General features: G+C 42.2%; 1 protein-coding gene across 2 annotated transcripts in view; it reads right to left on the reverse strand.

Moving 5' to 3' along the window:
• Positions 1-5590: 5590 nt before the first annotated feature.
• galnt13 (UDP-N-acetyl-alpha-D-galactosamine:polypeptide N-acetylgalactosaminyltransferase 13) overlaps positions 5591-18371 on the reverse strand; it is a 369837-nt gene continuing 357056 nt past the window's right edge. Inside the window, exon 12 of one of the 2 annotated variants that reach the window (XM_060827901.1) lies at positions 5591-5750. In XM_060827901.1, the coding sequence (XP_060683884.1) occupies positions 5591-5750 (160 nt within the window). Of the gene's footprint in view, positions 5777-18371 lie in introns of both variants that reach the window. The other variant, XM_060827900.1, reaches the window with a different exon arrangement.

An 18371-nucleotide genomic window follows, 5' to 3' on the forward strand; every position in this document is an offset into this window, starting at 1 on the left:
ACCTTTTCCTCCGCTACATCGATGATTGTATCAGCGCTACCTTGTGCTCCCACGAGGAGGTTGAACAGTTCATCCACTTTACTAACACCTTCCATCCTGACCTCAAATTTACCTGGACCATCTCAGACTCCTCCCTCCCCTTCCTAGACCTCTCCATTTCTATCTCGGGCGACCGACTCAACACATTTACTACAAACCGAGCGACTCCCACAGCTACCTAGATTACACCTCCTCCCACCTTGCCCCCTGTAAAAACACCATCCCAGGAGGACCAATTCCTCTACCGAGCAACTCAAATGGTCTCCTTCTTCAAAGACCGCAATTTCCCCTCCGACGTGGCCGACGACGCTCTCCACCGCATCTCCTCCACTTCCCACACCTCCACCCTTGAACCCCACCCCTCCAATCGCCACCAGGACAGAACCCCACTGGTCCTCACTTCCCACCCCACCAACCTCCGGATACATTGTATCATCCTCCGTCATTTCTGCCACCTCCAGACAGACCCCACCACCAGGAATATATTTCCCTCTCCACCCCTATCAGCATTCAGGAGAGACCACTCCCTCCGCGACTCCCTCGTCAAGTCCACACCCTCTACCAACCCAACCTCCACTCCCTGCGCCTTACCTTGCAACTGCAAGAAGTGCAAAACTTGTGCCAACACCTCCCCACTCACCTCCCTCCAAGGCCCCAATGGATCCTTCTATATCCATCGCAAATTCACCTGCACCTCCACACACATCATTTACTGTATCCACTGCACCTGATGTGGTCTCCTCTACATTTGGGAGATAGGCTGCCTACTTGCGGAATGTTTCAGGGAACACCTCTGGGACACCCGCACCAACCAACCCGATCGCCCCATGTCTGAACACTCTAACTCCCCCTCCCACTCCGCCACTGACATGCAAGTCCTTGGCCTCCTCCATCGCCAGACCCTGGCCACACGATGCCTGGAGGAAGAGCACCTCATCCTCCGCCTAGGAACCCTCCAACCACACGGGATGAATGTCGATTTCTCCATCTTCCTCATTTCGCCTCCCCCCAACTTATCTCAGTGCCAACCCTCAGACTCAGCACCGCCCTCTTGACCTGCAATCTTCTTCCCGACCTCTCCGCCCCCACCCCCTCTCCGGCCTATCACCCTCACCTTTGCCTCCTTCCACCTATTGTATTCCCAGCGCCTCTCCCCCAAATTCCCTCCCCCCTAACTTTTATCTCAGCCCGCTTGGCACACCAGCCTCATTCCTGAAGAAGGACTTCTGCCCGAAACGTCGATTCTCCTGCTCCTCGGATGCTGCCTGGCCTGCTGTGTTTTTCCAGCACCTCATTTTTCAACTCTGGTACTCCAGCATCTGCAGTCCTCACTTTCTCGACAGTGCGTCTTAGCATCACATGTGTAAATACTTCTGAAGTGTTGAGAATTTCTGTCTTTACCACACTTACAGGCAGTGAATTCCAGATTCCTACCACCTTCTAGGTAAAAAAACAATTTCCTCACATCCCCTCCAAACCTCTCAACCCTTGCCTTATCACAAAAAATGATGGTGGCAGGGGAGGACGTATTTGGGCATCAGCTCTGTCTACTCCTTTTCACTAGGCCTGGTGTATTCTTCCTTTTCTCCCCCTCTCTTTTATATTTTTTTCTAACACCCACTTCATCTTGCCTTCTTTTGGTGACTCTGGGTGAGGAAAGAGGTTCCGGGAGCTGGAGCAGCAGAGCATTCAATGTGGATCCTTGTGGCGGCTTTCTGGTGGGTTCTTTGACCAGGTTCCTTTGACAGACAAGGCACTTTAAGGGCCTGGAATTACAATGGCTTGGGTTTCCTTGAGGCTTCCACAGCATCTTCCCAGTGACGGCCTTGGAATCCTTTTGGTGGTTGCTTTCATCAGCGACAGTCTGCATCTCTTTGTGGTAGCTTCAGTCAGTCTGTGACTCCATGCAGCATTTTCTTCGGTATCATGGTGGGTCCAGTCCAGGATTCCCATGGAGTTTGGGTCCTTGAGCCCACACCCATGAAATGGACTAAGTGCATGTGACAATGAAGCTAATTCCAATCAATTCAGTTAAATCTATGACATCTGGTCATTGATGCCTTCACCAAGGAGAAAAGTTGCTTTCCACCTATCCTATCTCAGCCCCTGGTAATTTTATACATCTCGATCAAGTCCCTCCTCTGACTCCTCTGCTCCAAAGCAAACAATCCAAGTCTACAATCTCTTTTCATGACTCAAACATTCCCTCAAGATCTGCTTCTTTGAAAAAGGGATCCAGCCAAAGTTTGACAGTGGTTACAAATGGCTGTCTGGAGACCATATCTGAAATATCATACCTGAAAGTGTCAAGAATGCTTAAAGAGGAAAAATATACTATAAACTGAACTGTAAGATCTTTTGAGTATCTCAGACTGTGAACAGGATGGGAGAAAAGACTTCAGTCTGGGTGACAGATATGATTGTATTTCTTTCTTTCAAAATCCACAAGAACAGAAGTTAAAAGCTAGTTCCAACTTTGGTCTGTGTGTGCTGGTGGGCTGAGGTACTTATGTTTACTAGCCTGCATTCCTATTTTGCAGGTAAACGACGCTCTCACTGAGACCCAGAAGCTAGTTAGCAAGATTCAAAAGAAATAGCACAAATGAAGATCACTTATCTTAAAAACCAGGACTCTCAAAATTGATGTTCGATTATTTGCTCCTTACAAGCGACCCAGAGACTTAGCTGTACTTCTTATTTTGAATTTATGAGTGTGTTGTTGTGTTATTGTTTTTCTTTCATTTTCAGTAGCTAGTAAAATCTCTCTTTGGTTAATTCAAGAAAACTTTGTGAATTAGTTCCATTGACACAGTGGTAGTGCTGCTACCAAAGGGCCAGAAGTTTTGGCTTCAAGTCACACCTGCCACGTAAGTCTGGCATAACAGGTCTGAAATGGGTGGTCATAAACAATGATTTGGAGATGCCGGTGTTGGACTGGGGTGTACAAAGTTAAAAATCACACAACACCAGATTATAGTCCAACAGGTTTAATTGGAAGCACTAGCTTTCGGAGCGCCGCTCCTTCATCACAATCTCACAACCAGTTGATGAAAGAGCAGCACTCCGAAAGCTAAAGCTTCCAATTAAACCTGTTAGACCATAACCTGGTGTTGTGTGATTTTTTTAACTTTATAAATAAGGACATTTCCTTATATCACCTACATCTCATTCACTGGAATTCTTTCAGTAAAACCTTTTAACTTCCCACATCCCCCTCAGTTTATTGAGATCTTCTTCAAAACTGGTATTGTTGTTGTGTTTCTGGTTATGCTTTTTAAGCTATTCATTATTTTCATAACCTTTTCCTTAATTTTGTGAAGTGGCTTGGGACATTAGTGTTACTCTGTAAATAAAATTGTTTATTGCTGAAAATCATTTTGAGTATGCTTACAGGGGATCTATTTGTTCTTCCATTGTACATTTCACAAGATCTATTTTTCAGGTAACTAGTGTGACCTGATCTGAACCTCTGAAGGGGACCATTGAGGGGAAAAAAGTAATAGCATGGCACAAGGCATTCATGGCATTTAGCTGATACATCCTTTACCTAAGCATCTTGTCAGATTGTTAAACTAGTTCCTACATTACAAAGTTGTCCAGGAATCATGATGTTAATGCTAACAGTCACTGCTGCCTCCTTCCACACTACATGTATATAGTTTATTCTCCTGGCAGCCTCATTAAGTATCTCTCCTTTGAATCATTTTAGTATGTCCTTTACAAGCTTAGAAATATTTGCAGACTTAAGCCTTGCATTTGGTTCAAATATCTTTTAATCTATCTGCATCATAGTGGTATTTGTAAACCACTGCAGGTAACACTTGTTTTGGATGCTGCTCCAGTTCCACTATGAGTTATATGGGCTGATCTGGTGGAAATAACCAATTGCTGACAGGAATTGTCATCCTGTGGCACCCAACAATGTTTAAACTGACAGACTCCAGGATCTTAGCTTGGGTTAAATTGGGACTAACTGATGTCTGAAATGTGTCTCCATTGGACTTTCAGCAATGCATCAGAAACCCTGGAACAATTGAGCTCTATTATCTTAGGCATTCAGTAAAATTAGGAATAACTTCAGTGAGACTGTAATTTTATACAGTTAGAATAAGATTTGTAATCGACAACTGCAAAGGAAAAATGAAGTGTAGATTTAAATGTTTTCTCCAAAGTAATTGTCCAATCATACATTCATCTATTTTATCACAATTGTTTTGAGAGTCCTGGTGCACCCTGCATAGTTATACCTATTTGTAAACTGACATTGTCATTATAAGAAATCATTCTTCTTCTATTTTTGGATTACTTTATGATTTTTGGTATTGTAATATAGCTCAAACAAAACTGTGCCATTAAGATAAAGAGAAATGAAAAATGACTTGCATTTACACACTGCTTTTCATAATCATTGGATATCTCAAAAAGCCTTATAGATGATAATACACTTCTGAAGCACCACTGTTGAAATGTAATGAACACTGCAGCCAATTATGCTCTCAATAAACCCCCACAAACAGCTATATGAGAATAACCAGAAAATCAGTTTCTTTGATCTAGATTGAGAGATAAATATTAGCCAGGATTTCAGGGATAAATCCTCTACTCTTCTTCAGATTGGTGCTGCAAGACTTTTACATCCACACAGAAAGCAGATAAAGACTTGATTTAATATCACATCCTAAATACTGCTCTTCTTTCAGTCCAGAACACCTTCTATATTACATTGGCAGCTTTTACTTTTGCACTCAAGCCCTAGAATGGAACTGGAACCCATAACCTTCTAACGCAGAGACAAGTGTACTACCCACTGAACCACTGCTGCCACTCCACTTATCTGAATGAGTGTTTTATATAAAACACAGGGACAGTTGCCTTCAGATCGCTTCATTATCTATGCTTTCCAGAAGCTTTGATGATGGTTAAGCTTTTCAGAATCAAACCTGCAAGAATATATCCACTATTCATTACACAGAACTTTCCACAGTAAGTATACACATTAGAGCTGAAATTCCTTTAGTAATGAAGAAAACTCATTTAATCTCCATAACAAATGACCCTCAAAATCAAAGTTTCAGTGCGTTTAAAATATGATTTCAAAAGTTGAGCATGATTGACTTGTCAATTCTCAAGAAAAAAATCTATTGTTTGCTTTTAAAAATCAGACCATTAATATATTGAAAGCTTAGCAAGTACACAATTGTTGGGATTTTTATTATGGATTATAAAAGAAAGGCTTGGATTTGTAGAACATCTTTCATTACTGTTGGATAGTCCAAATCCCAATAAAGTACTACTCAAGTGTAGTCACGTCATAAGATTTTAAAAAGCAAACACATTTTATTGAAAATTGTAACTTTTCAATTATGTAGCCAGGTCACAGTGTTTTATTTTTATCCAATCAACAACTCTCTGACTCCATATATGAATCAAAATATAATTGAAAAGTTACATAAGGCTCTATACTACTCAGTACTGTACTATAATACTAAGTCACTACTAAAATAGAATTTCACAAAGCATGATTACTGACCTCTATTTTTTAAGTGTTACTTTAAAGAAAATAATCAGTTGGGCTGTAAAAAATATTCCTGAAAACTTCTTGGCGAGTGTAGTTTCTTAGGATCCATATGTGCGAAGGGCTGTCAGCGCAGCTCTCCAAAGCAGGAACATACTTCCCAATGTCCATCTTCCTAGTTGATAGACATAATTGGCTATCTACATGAACAAATATGTGCTTCTGTGTGACAGAAAAAATATGAAGAGCTAGAACATGTGGAAATATAACCAATAAAGGCAAAGCACTGAACAATCGAGAAGAGAAATCAATAAACATGATAGTTAAATTTAACCTAAGTATATTGAACCAATCTAACAGACCTTAATTCATTCCTCGTACTTACGCTGATATACAAGTAAATAGTAATTTTCCCAAAATCCCTCCAATCATAATCCTGGAGGGGTATCCTGAAATTGATGTTCCCTCATCCTGGCCCAGTCAGATTTTGCAGGGTCAACAGATAGCATGAATTTTCATGGGCAGATACCTATAAGAGCAATTTTAGATTCCTTTCTAGCATCTGGGTGTGAATAGCCAGCAAGGGCTGTGGTGGAGCTGAAAGTGTGTTGAAGGCAGGCTGGTATAGATTCCAGCTGAAAATGTGTTGCTGGAAAAGCGCAGCAGGTCAGGCAGCATCCAAGGAACAGGAGATTTAACGTTTCGGGCATAAGCCCTTCTTCAGGAATGCCCGAAATGACGAATCTCCTGCTCCTCGGATGCTGCCTGACCTGCTGCGCTTTTCCAGCAACACATTTTCAGCTCTGATCTCCAGCATCTGCAGACCTCACTTTCTCCTGGATGGAATCTATACCAGGAGGAGAAAATGAGGTCTGCAGATGCTGGAGATCAGAGCTGAAAATGTGTTGCTGGAAAAGCGCAGCAGGTCAGCTAGCATCCGAGGAGCAGGAGAATCGACTTTTCGGGCATAAGCCCTTCATTAGGATTCCTCGGATGCTGCCTGACCTGCTGTGCTTTTCCAACACCACACTCCTGACTACACTCCATCCATTCAGCTATGCTCTTACTCACCGTCATGAAAAGAGGCTGATCTGGTTAACTTCAAAACAAATATCTTGGATATTTGCAGGTCGGTTTGCCTGATGGGCTCTGTGTTTCCTGTGGAGGCCAGTTCACATCTAATCTCTTAAAATATGGCTGACCACACAAATGTGCAAACCCAGCCAAGGAGCTGGAGCAGTATTTCTAGCTTACAGTGTCCTTATCACAAATCCTGTCTGTTATGTGCTTTTTAAAGAGCAAGCAGAAGTTCTGCCCTTGGGCTGTAGGGAAATCCTCAAAGTTATTTTAACTCTTGTGGAACTTCAAAGCAAACCAGAAAGAAAGTTGCATCTATATGGTATTGCTAATACTGCAGATATCTATTTCATGGCTTATGTTAATATTTGAGAGATCATGGCCCTATTTCTGACACAGATCAGTTAGGTACATATTTACATCTCGATAATACCATGGGCATTTTACAAAACCTTTTACGAAACAACCGAGAACAATTCAAGAAATCTTTGCAGCCAATGACAAAGATAATTCTTGAAACCGCTCCCTTTTTTAGCAGTAGGTGTGCTACATTCCATGCTAACATATCCAATAGCTACTGTCATCTACTTGGACATCTAGTTGGGTGAGTTGCAGGTGAAGGGTGATGGCTGTTGACACAGGGTTTAAAGGGTAGATGTTGTTTCAAGGGAAAGTGGTCAGGTTGACAAGGGGACATCACTTCAAGGAACATGGTGAGGTGAGAGGAGTCCAGGGCTAGTCAGAGTAGTGTGGAGGGAGCAGTGGAGGGCGCGGGGGGACCCAGCAGGGTTAGCCCAGGGCAGTGGTTGTCAAGTCAGATGGAGTTAGGTGAGTGCCATCAGGAATGTCATAGGTCAGGGGGTGTAAGTTGAAGGAGTGCAGTCAGTGTTGAATTCGAGATTTAGTTTAATAGCTAGACAGAAATTACATTAAGTTTTCTTTTTTTCCCTGCATGATGTGAAGCTTAAGCGAACTGGAATCCTCCAAAATCTCTAACCTCATGTATTACTTTAAGAGAGTTTCAAACATATGGTTATTGCCAAGTTGGAATTTCCAATCCTCCGGGAATTCCCTCTGAGTCAGCTGTGCCAGGTTTCTCGCAGGTATCAGTGGGCTCCAGTCTATGCTGCGGCAATGACTATACGAACAAAAAAGGTTCTAGACCCATTCTGGAAGATTGTTGTTTTAAAGGCAACCTAATTAAAACACAGGGCTTTAGTTGCTGCTGTAACACCTACAGGAAATGGCAATTCAGAATTTTATTCATGTTTATTTAATAAGGGCCAGAGTAGGAGAAGGGGCAAAAAAGCACCAAGAGGTTAGCTGAAGATATTCTAAATGTGGGATAAATGAATTAAAGATCAGATTGAGGATTGAATAGACAAGACTATGTTATCATGGAGAAGGCAGGATAACTCTTTGGTCTCAATTTATCTGGGTGTTGTCTTGGAAATGATTTTAGTTACGGTTAACAATGTTAATAATTTTAGTACGCAATTAAAAATAAATTAATAAATAAAATGATGGCAAAATCTCTCTGAAAACAACATAACTGGCTAAACTTTTGAATCAGAAATTTTACTAAATCACAAAACTATAAAAAATATTCCCCTCATCTTAGCAGAAATAGGAAGTTATTTGAAGACAAGAAAGGCTGTTTTGTAAACAAACACAAACACATGCATACATCAAGAATACTTTCAAGCCATCTCAGATCTAAACTATACTGCTGAACTCAAGAGAAAAATAGATTGGGAACGGAAGTCTATCATCATCTTCCGAGGAGTTATAGCAAAAATGTCCTACAGAATTAGTTGATATCAATTCTGATGACAATTCATCAACCTTTAACAATTTGCGATTCCCACACCTCATGTCAGGGAAAAGTTTTAAAACTGAAATGTTTACAATGAGGCCTGAACTTCCTGCATACTCGCAAACTGCCACTCTTATACTGTCTGACATCAGCACATCTGAGTCTTCCGTCATGAAGCAACAAAACACCTCAGCGACATTGATCTAACAGACTCTAGGAACTAAATTTGAAATTTACTACTATTGTCTAGGTTTCCCAGGGATCAGGGCATTCAGCAGTGAAATGGGTGTCAGACCTGTCAGTCCCAATGGTGGGTGAGATTTTCAAAACGCCTTACAGGGGAGAAAGAACAGAAATACTCTGCACGCCCTTTAAGGTAGCCTTTAGCCTTCCACAGATCTGATCACTAATGTCTCATCACTCCCAGATCTGATTGCCACCTTCCCACTCACAACCTTTGACCTACTCCCAATTGCAGGTCATTGCTCTCAAGGGTCCCAAGTTGGCCATTTGAGGATGGCTCTGGGTGGGACACAGAGTTGCCAAATGATAGAGGTCCTACAAGACCTTTCAATCATTTTCAGCTTCACCTGCACCCACTGTCTCCTTGCACATGTTTAACTCAATAACAGTGATTACAGACACCGTGAGGTTCCATGGCATCAGGTTAGATATGGACAAGGAAACCTCCAACAGATTACCACATACCATTCTCCATTAGCTGATGAATCAGTGTTCCTCCAAATTGAGCAACACTTGGAGGAAGCACTGAGGGTAGCAAGAGTGCACAAAATACACCGGGTAGGGAATTTCAATGTCCACTACTGGCTGAACTGGTTAAGTTCCACAGGTCATAATTGCTAGACTGGGTCTGCTGTAAATGGAGAGGGAACCAACAGAAGGGGAAAACAGACTTCATCCTGACCGATTTGCCTGCTATAATTGCATCTGTCTGTGACAATCTCAATCAGAGGGACCACATAGTCCTAAGAGAAACAAAGTCCCACCTCCACATTAATAAGACCTTGCATTGTGCTTTGTGGCACTACTGTTATATCAAATGGGACAGATATTGAACAGATTTGGCTGTTAATGAGGCACTGAGGGCCATCAGCAACAGGATTGTAGCCCAACAGACTCTGCAACCACATGACCTAGCATATCCTCCACTCTGCCACTAGCATCAAGCCAGGGAATCAGAAAACAAAACAGCAGATGCTGGAAATCTGAAACAAAAACAGAAATTGCTGGGGAAACTTAGCAGGTCAAGTAGCATGTGTGGAAAGAAAGCAGAGTAAGTGTTTTGAGTCATTCTGAAGAAGGGTCACTGGACTTTAAGTCTGCTTTCTCTCTACAGATGTTGCCAGACCTCTTGACATTCTCTAGCAATTTCTATTTTTGACCAGGGGACCAACATGCTTCCATTAAGAATGCAGGAGGGAAAACCGGGAGCAGCACCGGGCATGCCTAAAAATGAGGTATTAATCTGGTGAAGGTACAACACTGGACTACTTTTGTTCAAACAGTATAAGCAGCAAGTGATAGACTGAGCTACACTATTCCACAACAAACTGATAAGCTCTGCATTCCTGCCATACCCAGTTATGAATGGTGGTGGGTTATTAAACAAAAAGGATTCTGGGTAATCCAAGATGGAGGACGGGAAAAATTTATGGTTGTAAGAGCTGCTCCTTTTTTTGAGGTATTTTAGGTGTTGGGAGTGATTCCCTCGAATTCCAGGAGCAGCAATTACTGTTTTATATGCTGTTTAGATTACTTACGGTGTGCAAACAGGCCCTTCGGCCCAACAAGTCCACACTGACCCACCGAAGCACAACCCACCCATACCCCTAACACTACGGACAATTTAGCATGGCCAATTCACCTGACCCGCACATCTTTGGACTGTGGGAGGAAACCTGAGCACCCGGAGGAACCCACGCAGACACGGGGAGAATGTGCAAACTCCAGACAGTGAGTCACCAGAGGCGGGAATTGAACCCAGGTCTCTGGCGCTGTGAGGCAGCAGTGCTAACCACTGTGCCACCGTGCTGCCCACAAAATGCAGCACCTCACATTTATCTGAATTAAACTCCATCTGCCACTTCTCAGGCCATTGGCCCAGATTAGATTAGATTACTTACAGTGTGGAAACAGGCCCTTCAGCCCAACAAGTCCACACCAACCTGCCACCCACCCAGACCCATTTCCCTACATTTACCCCTTCACCTAACACTACATGGAGCAGATGAATGCCTGGCTGAGGAGCTGGTGTATGAGAGAAGGATTCACATTTTTGAATCATTGGAATCTCTTTTGGGGTAGAAGTGACCTGTACAAGAAGGACGGATTGCACCTAAATTGGAAGGGGACTAATATACTGGCAGAGATATTTGCTAGAACTGCTCGGGAGGATTTAAACTAGTATGGTGGGGTGTGAGACCTAGGGAGATAGTGAGGAAAGAGGTCGATCTGAGATGGGTACAGCTGAGAACAGAAGTGAGGCAAACAGTCAGGGCAGGCAGGGACAAGGTAGGACTAATAAATTAAACTGCATTTATTTCAAAGCAAGGGGCCTAACAGGGAAGACAGATGAACTCAGGGCATGGTTAGGAACATGGGACTGGGATATCATAGCAATTACATTAATATGGCTCAGGGATGTGCAAGACTGGCAGCTTAATGTTCTAGGATACAAATGTTACAGGATGGATAGATAGGGAGGCAAGAGAGGAGGGGGAGTGGCATTTTTGATAAGGGATAGCATTACAGCTATGCTGAGGGAAGATATTCCTGGAAATTCATCCAGGGAAGTTTTTTTGGGGGGGGGGGGAGGAAAACTAAAAATAAGAAAGGGATGATCACCTTATTGGGATTGTATTATAGACCCATTAATAGTCAGAGGGAAATTGAGAAACAAACTTGGAAGGAGATCTCAGCTATCAGTAAGAATAATAGGGTGGTTATGGTGGGGGATTTTAATTTTCCAAGCATCGGCTGGGACTGCCATACTGTAAAAGGTTTAGATGGAGAGGAATTTCTTAATTGTATACAAGTCAGTTTTCTGATTCAGTACATGGAACGTACCTACTAGAGAAGATGCAAAACTAGACCTACTCTTGGGAAATAAGGCAGGGCAGGTGACTGAGGTGTCAGTGGGGGAGCACTTTGGGGCCAGCAACCATAATTCAATTTGTTTTAAAATAGTGATGGAAATGGATAGACCAGATCTAAAAGTTAAAGTTCTAAATTGAAGAAAGGCCAATTTTGACAGTATTAGGCAAGAACTTTCGAAAGCTAATTGGAGGCAGATGTTCGCAGGTAAAGGAAAATGGGAAGACTTCAGAAATGAGATCACAAGAATCCAGAGAATGTACATTCCTGTCAGGGTGAAAGGGAAGGCCGGTAGTTATAGGGAATGCTGGATGACTAAAGAAATTGAGAGTTTGGTTAAGAACAAGAAGTAAGCATATGTCATGTATAGACAGGATAGATCGAGTGAATCTTTAGAAGAGTATAAAGAAAGTAGGAGTATACTTAAGAGGGAAATCAGGAGGGCAAAACGGGGACATGAGATAGCTTTGGTAAATAGAATTAAGGAGAATCCAAGGAGCTTTTTTTACAAATATATTAAGGACAAAACGGTAAGTTGGGAGAGAATAGGGCCCCTCAAAGATCAGCAAGGCGGCCTTTGTGTGGAGTCACAGAAAATGGGGGAGATACTAAACGAATGTTTTGCATCAGTATTTACTGTGGAAAAAGATATGGAAGGTATAGACTGTAGGGTAATAGATGATGACATTTTGCAAAATGTCCAGATTACAGAGGAGGAAGTGCTGGATGTCTTGAAACGGTTAAAAGTGGATAAATCCCCAGGACCTGATCAGATGTACCCGAGAACTCTGTGGGAAGCTAGAGAAGTGATTGCTGGGTCTCTTGTTGAGATATTTGAATCATCGATAGTCACGGTGAGGTGCCAGAAGACTGGAGGTTGGCAAACGTGGTGTCACTGTTTAAGAAGGGCGGTGAAGACAAGCCAAGGAACTATAGACCGGTGAGCCTGACCTCGGTGGTGGGCAAGTTGATGGAGGAAATCCTGAGGGACAGGATGTACATGTATTTGGAAAGGCAAGGAATGATTCAGGATAGTCAACATGGCTTTGTGTGTGAGAAATCATGTCTCACAAACTTGATTGAGTTTTTTGAAGAAGTAACAAAGAGGATTGATGAGGGCAAAGCAGTAGATGTGATCTATGTAGACTTCAGTAAGGCATTCAACAAGGTTCCCCATGGGAGACAGATTAGCAAGGTCAGATCTCATGGAATACAGGGAGAACTAGCCATTTGGACACAGGACTGGCTCAAAGGTAGAAGACCGAGGATGGTGGTGAAGAGTTGTTTTTCAGACTGGAGGCCTGTGACCAGTGGAGTGCCACAAGGATTGGTGTGGGCCCTCTACTTTTTGTCATTTACATAAATGATTTGGATGTGAGCATAAGAGGTATAGTTAGTAAGTTTGCAGATGACACCAAAATTGGAGGTGTAGTGGTCAGCGAAGAGGGTTACCTCAGATTACAACAGGATCTGGACAAGATGGCCCAATGGGCTGAGAGGTGGCAGATGGAGGTTAATTCAGATAAATGCGAGGTGCTACATTTTGGGAAAGCAAATCTTAGCAGGACTTATACACTGGTAAGGTCCTAGGGAATGTTGCTGAACAAAGAGGCCTTGGAGTGCAGGTTCATAACTCCTTGAATGTGGAGTCGCAGGCAGATAGGATAGTGAAGGCGGCGTTTGGTATGCTTTCCTTTAATGGTCAGAGTATTGATTACAGGAGTTGGGAGGTCATGGTGCGGCTGTACAGGAGGCCACTGTTGGAATTTTGCGTGCAATTCTGGTCTCCTTCCTATCGGAAAGATGTTGTGAAACTTGAAAGGGTTCAGAAAAGATTTACAAGGATGTTGCCAGGATTGGAGGATCTGAGCTACAGGGAGAGGCTGAACAGACTGGGGCTGTTTTCCCTGGAACGTTGGAGGCTGAGGGGTGACCTAATAGAGGTTTACAAAATTATGAGGGGCATGGATAGGATAAATAGACAAAGTCTTTTCCCTGGGAACGGGGAGTCCAGAACTAGAGGGCATAGGTTTAGGGTGAGAGGGGAAAGATATAAAAGAGACCTAAGGGGCAACTTTTTCACGCAGAGGGTGGTACGTGTATGGAATGAGCTGCTAGAGGATGTGGTGGACGCTGGTACAATTGCAACATTTAAGAGGCATTTGGATGGGTATATGAATAGGAAGGGTTTGGAGGGATATGGGCCGGGTGCTGGCAGGTGGGACTAGATTGGGTTGGGATATCTGGTTGGCATGGACAGGTTGGACCGAAGGGTCTGTTTCCATGCTGTACATCTCTATGACTCTATAACTCCCTGGTGGAAGCTCCACAAATATGTCCATCCATAATGATGGGGGATTCTAGCACGTCAGTGCAACAGATAAGGCTGAAGCATTCACAGTAAATTTTAGCTACATGTGCCAAGTAGATGATCCATTTTGGCCAACACTAGAGATCCCGAGCATCAAAGATACCAGTCCTCAGCTAATTTGATTCAGTCCATGTGATATAGAATCATAGAGTCATAGATGGAATGGTTCGATGCAATGAATACTACAAAGGCCATGAGCGCTGCAACACTGAAACTGTTCTCCACAACATGCCATAGGCTGTGCTGTTCCAGTTTTGTTACAATACTGGCATCTACCTGATGATGTGGAAATTGCCCAAGTATGCCCTATACATAAAAAAAAGAATAAATCCAAACTGCCAGTTAAATTGCTCCCCACAACTGGCATCCCATTCCATTAGACTGCTCTCGAACAACAGTAAAGTGATTGAAGGTGCTATCAACAGTGTTATTAAGCAGTGTCCACTCAGCCAATAACCTGCTTAGTGATGCCAGTCTGGATTCCAATAGGGCCATTCAGCTCCTAACCTCATTGTAACTTTGTTTCAAGCATGGACAAAAAAGCTGAATTCTAGAGAGCAACAGCCCTTGACATCAAGGCTGCATTTGATTGAGTGTAACATTAAGGAGCCCTAGTAAAACTGGAATCAATGTAAATCAGGAGAAAACCTCTTCGCTGTTTGGAGTCACACCTGACACAACAGAAGAGGATTATGGTTACTGGAGATCAGTCATATTAGCTCCAGAACATCTCTGCAGGAGTTCCTCAGGGTAATGTCTTCAGCTGCTTCACCAATGACCTTTGCTGCAACATTAGCACTGCTGCCTCACAGCGCCTGAGACCCGGGTTCAATTCCCGACTCAGGCGACTGATTGTGTGGAGTTTGCACATTCTCCCCGTGTCTGCGTGGGTTTCCTCCAGGTGCTCTGGTTTCCTCCCACAGTCCAAAGATGTGCGGGTCAGGTGAATTGGCCATGCTAAATTGCCCGTAGTGTTAGGTAAGGGGTAAATGTAGGGGTATGGGTGGGTTGCGCTTCGGCGGGTCGGTGTGGACTTGTTGGGCCGAAGGGCCTGTTTCCACACTGTAAGTCTAATCTAATAAAAGTCTAATCTAATATCGTCAGAAGTGGGATGTTTGCCAATGATTGCACAATATTCAGCATCATTTGTGATTCCTCAGATACTGAAGCAGTCCATATCCAAATGCTGCAAGACCTGGGCAATGTCCAGGAAAGGTGGAAGATAACATTTGTACCACAAATGTTAAGCAATGACCATCACCAATAAGAGACAATCTAACCACTGTTCCTTGATATTCAATCAGGTTATCGTGACTGAATCCATTATCATCAACATGCTAGGGTTTGGCATTGACCTGAAAATGAAGTGGTTTCGCAAATGCAGTGGCTTCAAGAGCAGTTCTGAAGCTAGGAATACTATGAGTAACTCAACATCTGACTCCCCAAAGCCTGACCACAGGCACACACCAGGAGAGTGAATGTAATAATCCCCACTTATGTGGATGAGTATAGCTCCAGGACACCATCCAGGACAAAGCAGCCCACTTGATTGGCACTACATCCACAGACATCCATAGAAAGTGTACCATCCACAAGAAGCATGGCAGAAATTCACCAAGGCTCCTTAGATAGCATCTTCTTCCATCTAGAAATCACTTCCATCTAGAAAGACATGGGGACATCACCACCTGCAAGCTAGCCTCCAAGCCATACACTATCCTGACATGGAAAGATAACACCACTCCTTCAATCTTTTTGTTCAAAATCCTACTATTCTCCTTCTAGTGACATTGTTGGTCTACGCACATGGACTGCAGCACCTCAAGTAATGGAGATGCCGGTGTTGGACTGAGGTGGACAAAGTCAAAAATTACAGGATACTGGATTATAGTCCAACAGATTTATTTGAAACCATATGATTTCATAGGCCACGCTCCTTCCTCAGGCAGCCAGCGGCCACTTCCCACAAGTGTATTATAAAGAAGTGTTTATTTCTTTACTGATGCTATCAGGCCTGCTGAAAAATTACAACATTTTCTGTTCTCATTTCTTATGTTATTCAGCACTGATAATGCAGTAGCATTAAAATGGTTCTAGTTGCTATACATAGCTGCATAGTAAATGTGCTATGAAGATTTCTTTGGTTCAGTATTTATTTAAAAAATTGATAAAAACCTTGTCTACCTCCAGTCCAACAGCGGCACCTCCACATCATTAAAAAATTGACTCGGTCTAAAGATCAGAATTATTAGCACTGATATATTAAGCACAACACAGCAAGAGGAAATCTTGCCATGGGCTTTATTGATATTTTTTATTGTTGATAGTGATAAACATTTGTAAACAGACAGTAGAATTGGGACCTTCAAAGGCAGAGCCCAATTAATTGTAAAGGATAAGAATGACTGTACTGCGTAATACAGAATTTCCAAAACTAAGGTTATAAATAATAAACAATCAGAAATAATTTATTTCTTTAAAACTCCAAATATCGTGGAAGACGATATTGAAATTATGTCAATCAGCTGGATATCTCGTTTTTGTTATTATGCAATTTATAGAAAATGTTGTTTGCAATCATTACAGTAGAGGTATTGAACGTATAAAAATAGAGGGAGGATTACCTAAATGAAAAGTTATTGTGGTAGACACACACTACTCACAGAAAATGGGGAAACTAAAATGATCTAAGGTAGTTTTGGCATAAAGCAATATAAAGTCAATACTAAACTATTTTATTTCCTACAGCTTTACATGAAAGCACACAATTAGAAACAGACCACAGTTTTGTTAGAAACTGAGTAAAACTTAAAATATAACCTGTTAAATATAATATGTTTTATTATTCAAAGAAACGTGCTTTGGTGAGATGATTTCACCAGTTACAATAAAGGTTTCTTTGCCCTTGTGAAAATTGTCATAGTTTATGATTAAATATATTCAGTGGATCTGAAATTCCCTCCAATTTTTTTGTACTTCTTAGAAAAAAATCAGTCATGGGACCCAGGCAACACTGGCTAGGCCAGCACTTAATGCCTGTCTCTCATTACCCTTGAGAAGGTGGTGGTGAGCTGCCTTCTTGAACCACTGCAGTCCACATACTGACAGTATCAAAATAGTGCCCTCCATTAGCCACTAGTCAGATGAATTGGCAGTGGGTGGCACAGTGGCACAGTGGTTAGCACTGCTGCCTCACAGCGCCAGAGACTCGGGTTCAAGTCCCGTCTCAGGCGACTGACTGTGTGGAGTTTGCACGTTCTCCCCGTGTCTGCGTGGGTTTCCTCCCACAGTCCAAAAATGTGCAGGTCAGGTGACTTGCTAAATTATCCGTAGTGTTAAATAAGGGGTAAATGTAGGGGTATGGGTGGGTTGTGCTTCGGCGGGTCGGTGTGGACTTGTTGGGCTGAAGGGCCTGTTTCCACACCGTAAGTAATCTAATCTAATTATCAATGGGAATTTTCATCAAAGTTCAAGAAAGTCACAGTTCTCAATAATTATTATGATCCATGCTTGGAAATATTACATTTGCTGTAAAATAATTACAAATCATAGATGCATAGAAAAAAGGATCCTTTGAGCCTGCCCCACCATTCAATATGGCATTGCCTGGTCATTCTACTCAGTACTCTGTTCCTGCTTTCAGACCTTAGCCTTTGATCCATTTAGCCCTAAGAATTATTTCTAACTCCTTCTTGAAAATATTCAATCTATTGGCCTCACTCACTTCCTGTGATGGAAAATTCCAATGTCTGGTAGAGATGTTTTCTCCTTCACTGAGTCCTGAATAGTCTACATTATATCCTTACACTGTGAGACTTGTTTCTGGACTCCCTGGTTATAGAGTAAATACAGGAAGGATGATGCCATACTAGAAGATCTGAAGAACAATTATTTATTTCAAAACGTCAACTGTTTCTTTCTCCACAAGTTGCTAGAAACAAATTTTATGAGATTATGCGGTTATTACTAGAACACTTGAAAAGTATAAAATAGTGGTGCAATGAGTGTGTATGCAGAGTTAAAAGTACTGTGTTACATACCAACAAATATTCAGATAATGGGTTGATTTCAGAACAACCTACCTCAAAATCGTACTCCCATGTGCCTGTATTCTATTTGTGAAGAAACATAAATCTGAATCATTTCAAGTGTCATCACTCTTCAAGTCATAAATTGCCTTCTTTGCAAATCTTAAACAGACGAGAGCTTAGTAACAATTACATTATTGAATTAGTAAATAGTATTAACAAAATTACACTCACTGCAAACAATTATTTTGGAAAATGTCTAGCATTTCAAAATATTAGCAAATAATTGAACAACAATTAAGCCCTTTCTCAGGTCAAATTGTTACCCAAACACACAATAAGTGCATTGTTCAAAGTGCTGCTCTTTAAACAAAGTGAGCTTCGGGTTCTTTTGATGTTTGTGGTCAAGCT

Source organism: Hemiscyllium ocellatum, chromosome 7 (genome assembly GCF_020745735.1).
Source record: "Hemiscyllium ocellatum isolate sHemOce1 chromosome 7, sHemOce1.pat.X.cur, whole genome shotgun sequence".
In the NCBI taxonomy this organism is placed as follows: domain Eukaryota; kingdom Metazoa; phylum Chordata; class Chondrichthyes; order Orectolobiformes; family Hemiscylliidae; genus Hemiscyllium; species Hemiscyllium ocellatum.